At 64.6% G+C, this 13,831-nt stretch overlaps 3 protein-coding genes across 3 annotated transcripts in view; 2 read left to right on the top strand and 1 right to left on the bottom strand.

The window, feature by feature from the left end:
- EMIHUDRAFT_107291 (hypothetical protein) overlaps positions 1-360 on the top strand; it is a gene marked incomplete at both ends in the record, with an annotated part of 3,274 nt that extends 2,914 nt beyond the window's left edge. Inside the window, one exon of the mRNA XM_005758005.1 lies at positions 83-360. Coding sequence (XP_005758062.1) covers positions 83-360 — 278 coding nt within the window. The remainder of the gene's footprint in view (positions 1-82) is intronic.
- A 3,048-nt stretch (positions 361-3,408) lies between these two features.
- EMIHUDRAFT_359911 (hypothetical protein) lies at positions 3,409-4,390 on the bottom strand. The gene is made up of 3 exons (XM_005758004.1): positions 4,222-4,390; positions 3,892-4,133; positions 3,409-3,787 (listed from the first exon to the last, which is right to left on the bottom strand). Exons 1-3 carry the CDS (start codon positions 4,322-4,324, stop codon positions 3,530-3,532), a joined length of 603 nt encoding a protein of 200 aa, XP_005758061.1. The 5' UTR covers positions 4,325-4,390; the 3' UTR covers positions 3,409-3,529.
- Positions 4,391-10,861: 6,471 nt separating this feature from the next.
- On the top strand, positions 10,862-12,114 carry EMIHUDRAFT_359910 (hypothetical protein). The gene has a single exon (XM_005758003.1). It carries the CDS (start codon positions 10,920-10,922, stop codon positions 11,361-11,363), a length of 444 nt encoding a protein of 147 aa, XP_005758060.1. The 5' UTR covers positions 10,862-10,919; the 3' UTR covers positions 11,364-12,114.
- The last annotated feature ends 1,717 nt before the right edge of the window (positions 12,115-13,831 follow it).

The following is a 13,831-nucleotide window of genomic DNA, read 5'->3' as shown; positions in this document are numbered from 1 at the left end:
CCCCACATCTCCCCCGCATCTACCGCACATCTCCCCCACATCTCCCCCGCATCTCCCTCTCTCTCGCCCCATCTCGCCGCAGGCACCGTCGTCCTCGACGAGTCGTGGCCCGCGCAGCCGCGCATGTCGATGCTCCGCCAGATGGCCTTCCTGCTCATCTTCTGGGGCGTGCTCACCCTCAACGGCCAGCGCGCCGCCGCCGCCATCCAGCGCGGCGCAGGAGCGGCGTTTGGGATGGCCGGCGGCGCAGGCGGCGAGCGGCCGCCGCCGACGCCGACGCACAAGCGACACCTCTCGGACCCACCGCTGCAAGGCATCGACCTGCACAAGCTGCGCAACACCGCCTCGCCGCAGCGCTGAGGCGCGCGTGCGGGGTTGCGGGCGCCGCCGGGGTGCCCTCGCCCCACTGCGCGCGCCGCACAGAGCCGCTGCGTGGGCGACTTTGAAACACTTTCACAGAGCGGCGGCCACGGTTCCCTGCGGCGGTTGGGCCGAAGCACGCTTGCGCCGCGCAGCCTCTTGGCTCTTTGTCTTGCCGACTCACCCCCTCTCTCACTCTCTCAACCCACAGCCGCCGCGTGCGTGTGAGGACCGCGCGCCCACTTGTGCAGTGCGCGCCGCTCCGCCGCTGTGCGTCTTGCAACGAGCGCACCTCCTCTCTCCCCGCTGCGGCGTCAAAGAAAATCTATGTGCCTTGCCAGCGTGGTATATCGTTGCTTTATCGAATGGAAAAGCGGATACCACTGGCACATACCACTCACCACTCAGAACGAACAGTGACGCGACCCAGCACACTTCGCTTCGGACTTTTCGCCACAGAGACAGACGGTCCCGCGCCTCGCCGCCCATGAAACGGGGATACTCTACGACCTTGTCCAGCTTCCACGTGCACGCGACCGATTCGTAATCTCTATTATATCTAACGCGCGGCCGCCAAAGTCGGCGGCACCGGAAGAAAACACACAATATCATACGGCTTATCATATCACATCAGAGAAACATCTGCCCTTGTAACGCCGGAAACCCAACAACACCTCAACCCCGGTCTTTCGAGCTCGCCCCAGCCTTGATGGCCATGCACGATGCGCGCCTCACCATACTCGAGTAACGCGCGATGCGCCGTCGCGGCCGCCTTTCCTGCACTAGCCGAACGTGTAGCAGCTATACACCAATGGCTGTTGGCGGATGGAAGAAGCCATTGGTGTATCGCGCTGTCTCTTGTGGCCCGCGGGGAATGGTGGTCGTCCGCAGCTCGCCACCATCGACAGGGTCGCCAAGGGATCCGCCAAGCAGATTTCGGTCGTTCGGGTAAAAGGGGGAAATCCGGCATTCGTTGCTCACAAGTCTGCGCGAAAGGTCGTCAAAAGAGGCAGAGACGTTGGACTCGTTGACCGGGCAAACGAAGCAGTTTTTCGCGTGGACAGGTGAATCGCGAGCTGCTTCGACAGCCGCCTCCGCCGTGGCGCAGTTCGAGTCTGGAAGGGGGCGTCCAGCCGCATCCACACACAGTTTGGGAAACTGATCAGCCTTGGCCAAGCCAAGGGGCACGAGGTACTGGAAGACACTGGGCGTCACCACTTTCTGAGGGTTCGAGTATGCGACGCCACCAGCCTCAGTGGCGTCACAAACACCGAGACCCCCGCCTGGCGTCATGGCTGGTGCGCTGTTGGTTGCTCGCCAGTTCCCGATGCCGACCATCATACGGGTACCTGCTGTGAACTCGCACTGTAGGATCTGTTTCACGCCAAAACAGGTTTGACTAACCTGGTCCTGGCTCTGAGCGATCGTCAAACCGTTTGAGTCTTCCGGCCGGCTCCACCACGGCTGGTACTTGGCGCCGCCGTTACCGACCTCCCAAAAGCCGGAGGAATTAAAGAATGTCCCGAGTGTCGACAACGTGATGGTAGAACCCACCTCGAAGATATCGAAACTGCCGATCCCTCCGCGCCCGGGGTTGGCGTAGCCTTTGTCGCCAAAGGTCCCACTGCCCAAACTAGGATCCACACTCACCGCCCTGAGCGTTGCGTCGAACTCCGGAGCGGTGCGATCAATCTTGACCAGCTCAGGAGGGACGTGTCCGAGAGCTGGAAGGCCGGACATGACCTCGGACCCGGAGAGAATCTGCCCATAGACGAAGTCCGGGTTCAGCTTCGAGAAGTTGCTGCATTGCTGGTTGCCACAGTCGCAAAGACCCGCGGTAAAACACACCGCGTTTGGAGGCGACGGGGAGGTGTCGGGGCGCGATGAAAACAAAATTGTGCGCCGCGCAGACGCAAAATCGGATGGCGTCGCCTGGACCAGTGTCAAGATCATCATCGAGGACATGCGCCAGGAAAACATCACCTGCGGGAGGGTTGTGACGGGGCTGGGCGGTGCTGGGTAGGCTGCAGAAGTGGCTGTCGAGCAGCAGTTGTGATTGAGAGCGGAACTTCCTGCGCCGCTTGGACGGCAGACTCTTTGGCCCGGCGGGCGGCGCGGCGCTGGTCGGCGGCGCGGCCGCAGCGTGCTCGCCGGGGAATGGGCGGGGTGGCAGGGCGGGCTGGGGTTGGCCGCGCCTTGGCTCGCGAAACGACTTCGGGAGGCCGCGGCGTGCACTGATTCGGTCTCCCCCTCTCGATCAAACGTGGGCGCGCAACGATGATTTATAGGCTGCGACTCATTCCACGGCCCGTTTTGTTTTCCCGAGGAGGACCCTCCTCAAGGGTAGCCCCAAGGGTAGCCCGCCTCAAAACCCGGCCAAGGGCCAACCCAAGCAAAAATGTTCGTAAGAACCACATCCACTGTGCACTGAAAATGATCACAGGGCACAGTCAGACATTCATTCAGACCACTAGAGGACGCGCGCACCTGAGAATGAGGCCGAGCACATGCTACAACACGACATGCACATGACAAGATTAGCGTGTCAGAGTGAAATGGAACTAGCCAAAATGCGCCTGCGGGCGCGGGGCGGACCCTTACAGATCACAGGATCACCGCAACATATGCATGCAGATGCACATGCACATGTGTACATGTTGCGTGTGCACACGGTTTGTCCGCGTATTATGCGCCCACGATGCACGGGTCTCTAGCCCGATTATACCAACACTAGTGTACAAGAAAGTGTAGAAAGCCCCCGCTCCAAGCGCATGGCACATGCTGTACATCGAGACTGCGCTCACAAAGTGAGCGACAGAGACACAGAGACATAATGTCGCAGTCAGAGCGAGACTGCGACTCTGCGAGAGACTGAGTCACGACATAGCTGACAATCACACATGCAAAGACAGAACAAACGAGTCCGAGGGAGACGGCATGGCGAGGACGCGCTATATGGCACCCGCGGAGCCTCCACGGCGCGGCTCGCGCGCGCCCTGGAGGTTCACGTAGCGCGGCGCCGCGCTGACCACCGCACAGGGGCCGCCTGACACTGGACATCCTTCGGGTAGATCCCGCTGGCTCAGACAGTCGAGTGGTGGCAGTGGAGGAGGAGGAGGAACAAGAAGTACACGGAAGGAAAGGTACAGTCGGCCGAGGGCCTCTGTGGCTAGCAGAGCGGCCAAACCACCGTCTTCGGCTGCTCAGTGCGGAAGAGCAGCGCCGGCCGTTCGGGCGAGGGCGGGGCGTGGAGCTGGCGGTGGGCGAGGTAGTCGATCACCACGTTCCAAAACATGTTCGCCACCGCCATGGCCTGCACGCGCCTCGCCGGCGCCACCATCCTGAAGTTGGCGGCCATGAAGGGGATCCAAAAGGCGGTGCACGAGGTGTAGGTCGGCCACCACTCGCCCTGCAGCAGCGCGAGAGCCTTGCCGGGGAGGGCGGGGGCGGTGAGGGCGGGGGCGGTGAGGGCGGGAGCAGCGGCGGGAAGGGGCGCAGAGAGAGGCGAGGAACGAGAGAGGCGCGCCACACCTCGCCGAGGGTCTGGCCCTGCATCGTGCCGACGCACGCAAAGAAGGCAGGGATGTATAGCGAGCCGCAGTGGAGGTTGTCGACGACCGCGCAGCCCAGGGCGTGCTGCGGAGACGCCGTGGAGCGGAGCGCGCTGGAGGCCGCCATGCGCGTCGCGACCGCAGAGACGACGGGGGAGTAGCACTGGTAGAGCACATGCAGGAATCCGCCGACGTACAGGCCGTTGAAGGCGGCGAGGGCGCCTGTATCGGGCACGCGCATGCGGTGAACTCTTGCGGGAGCCGTGAGGCACCACAGCCGCTCCGAATGCAGCTGGGTGAGCAAGAGCGCCTGCTCGGCGCCAGTCTATCCGTTCACGCTCCTCGATGACCTTTTGACACAGGGTATCTGCAGCGACGGCAAGGCATCCTGCGGCGGCCATGTCGGCCGCCATCCCCGTGGGGCGTATTCGGACCTTGGCGAGCATGCAGGTGTTAGCCTCTCAGTTGGCCTCTTTGATGGCCCCGTCCATCCGACCACTAGGGGTACGGCGAGGTGAAGAAGAAAAGGAAGCGCGTCTGCTGCTACACTAGCGAACAACGTAGCGGGGATCCGTCCATCGTCCATTGGACGCGTCCCAAACACGCGTCATACCGACTCCGCACCGCGCTGAGCCGCCGCCGCCGCCGCCGCCGGCCGCGCATGGTGAATTGCAGCAACGGAACGACCGTACTGCAGTACGGCTCAAAGCAGTCCGGCGCCACCTTCCAGTGGTACGCGCTCTGCTCCGTCCTCCGCTTGTGCGCCCTCCGGTCGGGCAAGCCGGAGCCGGTGGGTTGCCGCCAGGATGAGGCCTCTGCCGTGCCGGCCTCCGCCGTACCTGGGGTGCCGGCCTCTGCCGTGCCGTACGCCAGGGTGACGCAGCTGTCATCGATCGCGGACGCGCCGCCGGGCGGCGCCGTCTTCTGCTCGTCCGCCACCCACGAGCCGGTCGACGGGCGATGCAACTACACGCTCCACATTCCCGCGATGCTGCACAAGGGCTCCGTTTCAGAGCTAGACTCGCTCGCAAAGGTCGACCGGGATTGAGCCGAGATTGGGCCGGGAATGAGCCGGGAATGACTTGAGGCAGGTGCGGTCGCATGACCCAGCGCTTCGGTCGCCCGCGCAGGAGTTTGATCTGACCGGCACCGAGACGCGGCATCTCCAGGCGCACTTTTGTAGACACAAGCCCCCCCGGATTCCCCACCCGAGGCACGGGACTTGCAATACAGGAGCACATGCAGTGGTGGTCCATCGTCCAGCGCTGCTGCGGCCCGAGCGCGGCCGCCTGGCACCCGCGGGCGAATGACCCCAAGTGCGAGCTGTATGCTCTCGCAAAGGTCGAGGCACAGGTGCCGGCCGCCACTAGTGCACACAGCTCGCCTGCCAAGGCCCCCACTTTGGAGCAGACTCCGGCAGCGTCCTCGAGACCGCCAGCTCTCCTCACCCTCCCCTGCCAGGTGCACGGTTCGTTTCTCGGCGGCAAGTACCCGCCCTCATACAACACCAGCGCCGGGAGCGCCTCCCCCGAGGCGGGATCTTACTGCGCGAGTGGCACAGGCTCCGCCACTGGCGCAGTGGCTGCGACCGCGTCGCAACCATCTTCGGCTGCTCCTCCGGCTTTGGCGCTTTCCTCGGCCCCCCCCGCAGCAGCCTATGTCCCCCTTCCCGCCCCGCCGGCGCCCGTGCCTCCGCCCTTTGGGGGCGCGTTTGGCTCCGCGCCGGCGGCAGGTCTCTCGCCGCAGAGCGAGCTCTTCCAGTTCTGGGACGACTTTGAGGGGACGAGGCCCGTGCCCGACTACTGGGCCTACCCACACGGTGACGTGCCGGACGACGCCTTCCCGGAAAATAGCTGGCAGACGGACGCCGTGTACGTGAACCACTTTCTCGACGCCAGCCTCAACCTCGTCGGCGCGACAAAGGGCGCGATCGAGGGAGGGGCCTGCGAATGTGTCCTCGACGACCCTTGCTCTCTGAGCCCTCGGCCCCCACTGATGTGTAGACGCGATCGAGCAGGAGTATGCCGGCGCCAAGGACCTGTTCAAGATTTGGATCGCCAAGGAGGACGAGCTCAAAAACCCCAAGGCGGCGAAGCCGGGTTTCTACAACGCGTTCACCACGGCGAGGTCGTACGAGGGCCTCGCCCGGCGGATGCTGCACGCGCTGATGACCAACGACGAGTTTACGGTTGCACTCGGTGGCCACAGCGCCGCGGTCGGACACGGCAACAACTTTTGGCAGTCGTACACGATTCAGATGCACGAGGTGCTGGAGCCGGTGTTCAAGCGGCTCGGAATCACGCTGGTCTCGCGCAACGCGGCCATGGGCGGCATGGGGACGGACCAGAGCACGTACTGTGGCCCCATCAAGTACGGCCAGAACGTCGACGTTATCCTGTGGGACAGCTCAATGACGGAGAGGGAATTCGGCCTGTTTTTCCAAACGCAGACGATGAGCGGGAGCCGCCCGCCGTTCCTCGCGCCGTTTTCGGCGGCGTATGAACCCCAGATGCATTTTTATGCCAACGTGTGGGGCGCAGACGTGGGTGGCTTCCATGCCAGCGCTGGGCCAATGATAGCGACCGAGAGCGAGGAGCAGGCCGAGAGAGACATCCCCTACGCAATGCGGTACATGAAGTGCGCGCCGCACGTGAACCTCTGTGGCGACACTCGCAACCCCCGCAAGTACAACGCCGTCTGCTGGGTGGACCGGCCCGATGTTACCCCGCCTAAGACGCAGGGGGCTGCCCCAGGCTCTCAGGTTAGCTGGCACCCTGGATGGAGGTCGCACCGCTTCCGTGGCCGGCTGCTCGCGTACTTCTTCCTCAGCGCGATGGAGGACGCGCTACAGACGTTCCAGCGGTACGTGACGGAGCATGGCACCCCGCTCACCGGCGAGCTGTGGCACGTGAAGGGAAAATACGCCGCGATACGCGCGCGTGCGAGGGCCAACGTCACCGGGGGCTGCATCAGAGGGATCGGCGCGAACTACCGCGGCGTCGACGTCGAGACGAGGAAACGCTGGCGCGGAGCCTCCTCGACTCACTAGTCGGCACACCTCCTCGGCGCCTCGTCGACGCCTCCTGCCGCGATCCCTGTTAGGTGTGGTTACGCGTGGCGGTGCGCGACACATTTTACGCCGCGCGCGGTCGAGGCGGGCGGGATCGCCAACCTCCTCGTGGACAAGGCCGGCGTGCTCCTCACCGAGAGGCTGGACGCCGACGCGCAACGCAAGTTCGGCATACTCCCCCCCGAGCCCTTCTATTACGGGCCGGACGTGCCCGTCCCAGAGCAAGCCCTACCCGAGGGCGCATTGGATGTGCTGCGCGTCGCCAACGGCGGCGGCGCCGCCGCGAGCCGCGCCCTCCAGGCCGAGTGGTGGCACCGGAGCGCGAGCCTCGCCCCGACGAGCGAGTCGAGAGAGGGGCGGGTGTTGAAGGCGCACTCACTCCCGCTCGTCACTCCCTTACTCTCGCCCTCCCGCCCCACCTCCGTGGCCTCGACCCTTGCCGCCGCCATCGGCACCGCTGTGTCGGCATCTGCCGCTCCCTCCCTCTTGCACCGTCCTCACCCACCCTTTGCTTTGGCCAAGGTGCACGCCGACCGCTTCGCCGCGCGCATACAGCGTGACGATTGGTGGAATCCGAGCTCCCGGCGCCTCGACGCCAACGAGTCCGACATCCAGCAGCTGCTAGAGGGCGTGAAGGTGACGGGCAGGCCGCCGGGGCACTGCGACGGCACCTACCGGCCCGGCCACTACTGCGGCCGGGGTGAGAATTCGAGCTGCATGATGATCGGGCACAGCGATGGGCGGGGCATGGTGCAAATTGCAAAGAGCGCGTCCTTCCTGCTGCGCGGGGTGAAGAACGGCTTCGTCGGCATCCGCACCGTCCTCAAAGGGTCGGAGAAGCTGTCCCTGTGGCACGCAGGCCTGCGCAAGCACTCGGACGGGCAGCCAGCGCCGGGCTATGGCCCGGACGGCAAAAAGGCGATTCGTGGGTGCACGCCGGGGTGCGCCAACGCGTGCAAAAAGGGCATGTGTTTTGCCTACCAGCTGCTGCTCGACAAGTACGACGCGGCGCGCAACGGCGAGACGGACGGGTACGAGGGGGAGGACTACGTCCTGACGGTGGAGAACGACCCGACGGCCCAGGACAGAGTGAATATCTGGCACATCTACTACTCGTGAGACGCTTGCTCCCGGCCCCGGCGGCGTCCACGGGTTCCGTCCGGCGTGTGCGGCGAGCCGGGCCCCCCCCTGCCAGCCGCTCCGCGGCGCGGCGTATCTGTGGGGCTCTCCGCTGGCCCTCTCCGGCGCGCGCGAGAGATTCGGGGCAGAGAGCTCTGACGCAGATAGACCCCGCGGAAATGTCTCGTAAAACAACACCGTCCAAGGAGAACTCTATGCATGCACCCACCCTCGGGACCCAGAGTACATGCTGTATATTCGAGCGGCGCTATATGCCAGCCCGCACCACGCCAGATGCGGCGGCCTCGAGGAGCTTTGGAAACACGGCGTCGTTCCTCAGCAGTGCTGGGATCGCAGCGGTGAAGCAGACCGCGTGCACGAGGACCACAGTGCGAAAAGTGCCGGGAATCCGGTCTTCGGGACGTAGCCTGTTGCGCCGCCGCGTCGCCTCCTTGAGCTCGCGGTAGCTCATGCCGGGCCGAAGCAGTACGTACCTGGCCCACGCATCTGCCCACGGCCCGTCCACCTGCCTGCGAACCGCGCACTCCAGCTGCGGCTCGTCCAACCCGCACTCGTCTGCCGCCGGCTCCGCCAGCAGCACGGCAGCTCGAGGGCGCAGAGGAGGCAGCGAAGCGCGAGGCTGCGTCGGCGGCGCAACGTGCAGCGTCGGCGGCGCAGCGTGCAGCGTGGCGACGATTGGCTGCGCAAGGGTGAGGAACAGCGAAGAGGCCATCTGTCGGATGAAGCAGGAAAAAAATCACAACGCCGTCGCTCCAAAGACACACACACGCTCGACACCGGTTGCGAACTGGCGCGTGCTAGTACTATCACAGGCACAGCAGGAAAAGAATTCTCGCAATTTTCGCACCTCCATCCCTCCCTTGGGGTTTCTGTTTTCGTTCTTTATTTCTTTCTTTCCATTCCTCGTGCGCTTATTTCTTTTCTTTCTGATACAAGATTTTGCCGCGCCCATGCCCATGCCCAGACCGCTAAAACTCGAGCGAGCCCAGACAGGGCCAATGCCGCTCCTCTCCACCGTGGGCTCCTCGCTCTAAAACCTCTCGCCATCATCGTCACCACGACGTGTCAGCTGCGGACGGGCGTCGCCCGCGACATGGCACATGCGCACGTAGCCCGACAACTCTCAAACGCTCTGCAAGCCGCGGGCGGCTCCAACTGTCAATGTGTCTCGCATTACCGGTACGCGGGCCTGGCTGCTCTCTCTCCCCCCCCACTCCCCATCGAGACTGAGCCCCCGGTGAGCACGGGCTGCGGCGCGACCCCTGCCATACCCGCGCACGCAGGTCACCATGGCATCAGAGCTGCTTTGTCGTGCGCACTCGAACAGCGCGCAACGGTCGCGCCCACCTGTCACCTCGCCTCGCCGGCTGCATCCCGCTCGCGGCGGTTGCCACCATCCCTGGGTCACCGCCACTGCCCCTCCCTGCCGCCGCTGTCGCCGTCCGATTCCTCCCCGCCGCCCGGCCTGATCCGCGGCGTGCAACGCCCCCCACGCACAAACATGGGCACACATCTCGGCATCGCCGACCCCCCAGCCCCCTGCCGCCGCCGCCGCCGTCCCTGTCGCCCCCGCTTCCACCCACTTGCTTTACTGCCGACTCCAAGCGGGAGGCAGCAAAAGCACGCCGACAGAACCCTGAGAACGTCGCCATCGTGTAGCAGGCAGGCCTGAGCCCTGGCCTCGACACCTCGACACCAAACCTCGACACCAACTCGACACCTCGACACCCCATGCCAACTCGACACCCTCGACACCCCTCGACACCCCTCGACACCATCTAGGCTGGTACCACGCTCGTCCGTGTCAAGGTGCCAAACTCGACACCTCGACACCGCTCGACACCGCTCGACACCGCTCGACACCGCTCGACACCGCTCGACACCGCTCGACACCACCTCGACACCTCTGATGATCTAACACAGCAGAGACGTAGACCCATTGGAGTCACAGAGTTAGAAAATCAGGGTTGCAGCAGCAATACTTGGCTGGCAGTACTTTTATCCCTCAGTTGCAGCCTCTCAAAGTTCTAGGTGAAGTTGCTGTGCTGTTGGTACAGGTTGAGATGTGCAGAGCTGGCTCATATAGCGGGTGTTGTTGAGGTGGTTGTTGCCGAGCATCGCAGACGACGAGATCGACACCATCGTCAGACGTCAGCGTGTACAGCGCTCTTGGGAGCCGCGTAGTCGGTGCCGCGCGAATGTTGAGCATTCGCGCACGCCAACACCGCCACGACGACGAATGGCAGTCGACGCATGCTGCCGTGATAGCAGGTCGGTTTAAAGCAGGTCGGATGTCGTAACACGATGGCCGAACGGGGAGGTGTTCACCACCCCTGGCTCCTCACCCCGCCACGTCTTCGTGCGGACGCCGTGGCACCCACCTGAGGCGCCGCTCGGACCCGACTCGGTTGACGGCCACCAAGTGCTTGGCTCGTGCCAAGCCGACCGGCAGGCGATTCCCCCTCACTGCTAGGCTAATCTCGGGCTGTCCTGCGGCGGTGTGGTGCCGTGAGGGGCGCCGCCCCCAAAACTACGATCGTTAGTACCGCGCGGGGGCAGTGCATTAATTCTGTCAAAAATCCAAATCTGCTCCGTGGAACTTATTGGGCTAGGATCATGCGTCCGGGAGGCCCCCCATGCGTGCCGTAACGATCGACAGCGATCTGGCTACTCTGTTCACGTTCACACCTCGTAAACGCAATAACCCCGATACAGGAGGTAGCATGAACCCGGCCTCCTTGTGGCAAAGGGGAGCAGAGGGGAGCCAAGCTGCGCTTCGTCGCTGCTCCTCGGGACGCATGAAGACGCAGCGGCGGCCTCCGCTCGACCACATCTCCGGCATGCGTGCGCTACTTTCCGGCTGGATCGTTCTTGGCCACTACTGCTCCTTCCCGCCGCAGGAGGGCGTCTTCACGCTGCTGCTCGGCCGCGGGTACGTCGCAGTGCAAGGTTTTATCATCCTCTCTGGCTTCATCACGCACTACGCCTACCACGACGCTCGCTACGACGCGTGGCCGGCCGTGCTGCGCTTCTACGCAAAGCGGTTCGGCGCGATCCTCGGCTCGTACTACCTCTTCTATGCTCTCACGGCGGCGTGGCGCGTTTGCTTCGACTGGGACGGGGTGGTGGCGCACGCCGACTCGATGCTGCTGAGCCTGGTCCTCTGCCAGGCCTGGCTGACGGGCGTCCCCGGCCGGGTCAGCGTGCCAGGCGTCGACGGCAACTACCCGCGCTCCTCGTAATCTCGGCCGCTCTCGGCTAATCTCGGCAAAATCTCGCGCCAGGCGGGGACGACAACTACCCGAACGTGCCCGCGTGGACGCTGAGCACGCTCGCCTTCTCCTGGCTCCTCTTCCCGCTCCTCCAGTCGTGGCTGCGCGCCGCGAGTGGCGCGACCCGACTCGGCTGGCTTCCGCCGCTGCTGCTCTGCTTGCTGCTCGTCCTCGCGCCCGTGCCGCTGCGACTGCTCTTGCACGGGGGAATGGGCTGGGCGACGTACGGCTGCGCGTACCACTGGCCGCCCTTTCGAGTGCCCGACTTTGCCTTCGGCATGTGCGTCGCCGAGGCGCTCGTGCGCACGCGGTGGGGCGAGGCGCTGGGCCGGCGGGCGCCGCGGCTCTTCGGCCGTCTCGCCGACGCCATCGTGCCGCTCTTCCTCCTCCTGGTCGGTGTCGCGCACTGGCCGGGCGAGGACGGCGCGGCGGCCCTAGATGCAGCGTCCCTCCCCCTATCTCGAGGCCGACGCGGACTCTCTCCCCCCACGTCTATGAGGTGTGTCACACTGACGGACGGACTGCCGTGCCGTGTGTTGCGCCCGCAGGCTCGTGGCCAAACCGCGCGTGGAGCCGTCTCAACTTCGAGCCGATCTGGCTGACCGCCGCGGCGCCGCCCTCTTCGGCCTCCCCCTCGAGGTGTGAACAGCGTCTCTTCACACCTCAAGCTGTGAGCAGGCGCCGCTCTTCGGCCTCTTCCTCTTCGCCTCGTCGTGCGGCGACGGAGGCGCCTTTGCGGGCGCGCTGCGCCACCCGGCCCTCTCCTCGCTTGGCGAGCTCGGCTTCCAGGTCTACCTCTCGCACTACCTCATCATGTGGGCTTTCCTCAAGCTCGAGACCGCCGCCCCCTCCCTCGACATCCTCGCCGGCGCCAACGCCTCCGCTGCGCCCGCGCCGCCGCCGCCGCCGCCGCCGCCGCCGCCCGAGACCGCCGACTTGGCGGCGCTCTTCTCGCTCCCGCCGTCGGGCAAGGGCCGGTTCGGCCACATCAGTTACATGATGGCGTCGCTGCTCTGCACGTACGCGGTCGCGGGCGTCGTCCGTTCAAACGTCGACGAGCCGCTCCGCCTCTGGCTGAGGAGGAGGCTGCAGGCCTCGGGGCCGCCCGAGCCGGCGGCGTGGCGGGGCGGCGGCCCGCCACTGCTCGCAAACCCGGGCGCGGCCGGCGCGGGAGGGGCGAGCGATCCGGCGGAGCCCAGCGAGGTGGGTGCGGCGTTGAGAGCCGTGCCGTGAGGCGCGAGCTTCTCGCCGACATGACCATCAGTCCATCACGCATCAGTCGCATGGTCGCATCAACAGTACCTGGGGCATGAATTCACTTGCCATGTCGCAACTACGCTCGCATGAATCTGTCATGGGACAAGCTGCATGATTCCAAAATTCTTTTTATTCGCGCTGGGCCTCCCTTTATTTCGTCATTCGAGAGAGAGATTTTTTTGTTGTCATTCTCGTGAAAGAAGAGTGAGACTCACTAAAACACTGAGATAGTAATACTAATAGAGTATACCACTGTGAATGAAGACGATCCGGCATCCGCGATCTCTCTCTCTCTCTGTCTCTCGACTCTCGTCTCGGCCTCTTGGCGGGCCCCTTGAACTCTTCTGGTGAGAATGCCGTGGGGCTCCTGCCCTCCGGGTGTGGAGTTGCGAGGGTTGCCCCCCCGTTGTGCCCTGAGCCGCCTAAGCGACTCTGGTGGCCGCAATGCCTCGAGCGCGCAATGCACTGAAAGAACAAAAGATACCGCCAGAACCCCCAACCACCGATAAACCGAACTGAAATTCTTTTTCACCGCGTCTCCTTCTGGGCGTTCTTCAATCCGGTCGCCTCGTTGAGTGTACATGCAGCTGGACCCATCTGCGGCAGAGCCAGAAAAGCGGCAGCGGTGGCAGAGCGCTTTGGAGACGCGGTGGAAAAGGCAGAGGCGGCGGCGGCGGCGGCGGCGGCAGCGGAGGCTGCTGCGGCCGAGGCGGCGGCGGCGCAGGCGGCACCCACCACTGTCCTCGACCCCGGCTGCCGCCTCTCCTATCTCACCGACGTCGAGGGCAACTTCGAGTACTTTCTCGCCTTTGTCGAGCTCTCCGAGGCCCTGTCGCTCATGTCGACCGACGGCGCCGACGGCGCGGTGGACCTCGAGCTGGCGGAGGGCTGGGTCTTTGTCTTTGGTGGCGGCGCGGTTACCCCCTCGGCCTCGCCCTTCTCTCTCTCTCCCTCTCCGAGTCCTCTCTCTCTCTCTCTCTCTCTCTCTCTCTCTCTCTCTCTCTCTCTCTCTCTCTCTCTCTCTCTCTCTCTCTCTCTCCCTCCCTCCCTCTCTCTCTCTACCCACCCCTCCCTCCCTAGCCCTCCTTATCTCCCCCTCCTGGACAGCAGCAGCAGTAGTCAGGCACACCCTCCACTCCAGGACCCCCGTCTCCGAGGTCAAGGGCACTGAACCAGCAATA

The sequence above is a fragment of the Emiliania huxleyi genome (assembly GCF_000372725.1).
Source record: "Emiliania huxleyi CCMP1516 unplaced genomic scaffold EMIHUscaffold_89, whole genome shotgun sequence".
Classification (NCBI taxonomy): Eukaryota; Haptophyta; order Isochrysidales; family Noelaerhabdaceae; genus Emiliania; species Emiliania huxleyi.
This window is presented reverse-complemented; position numbering and strand designations above follow the sequence as displayed.

Excerpts from the sequence above, each read along its gene's own strand:
- EMIHUDRAFT_359911 (XM_005758004.1), bottom strand. The coding sequence starts at position 4,324 with ATGGCGGCCGACATGGCCGCCGCAGGATGCCTTGCCGTCGCTGCAGAT. Across the intron at positions 4,134-4,221 it reads GATAGACTGGCGCCGAGCAG|GCGCCCTCGCCGCCTTCAAC; the intron begins GCGCTCTTGCTC and ends TGCCCGATACAG. Across the intron at positions 3,788-3,891 it reads AGGGCCAGACCCTCGGCGAG|GCTCTCGCGCTGCTGCAGGG; the intron begins GTGTGGCGCGCC and ends CTCCCCGGCAAG.
- EMIHUDRAFT_359910 (XM_005758003.1), top strand. The coding sequence starts at position 10,920 with ATGAAGACGCAGCGGCGGCCTCCGCTCGACCACATCTCCGGCATGCGT.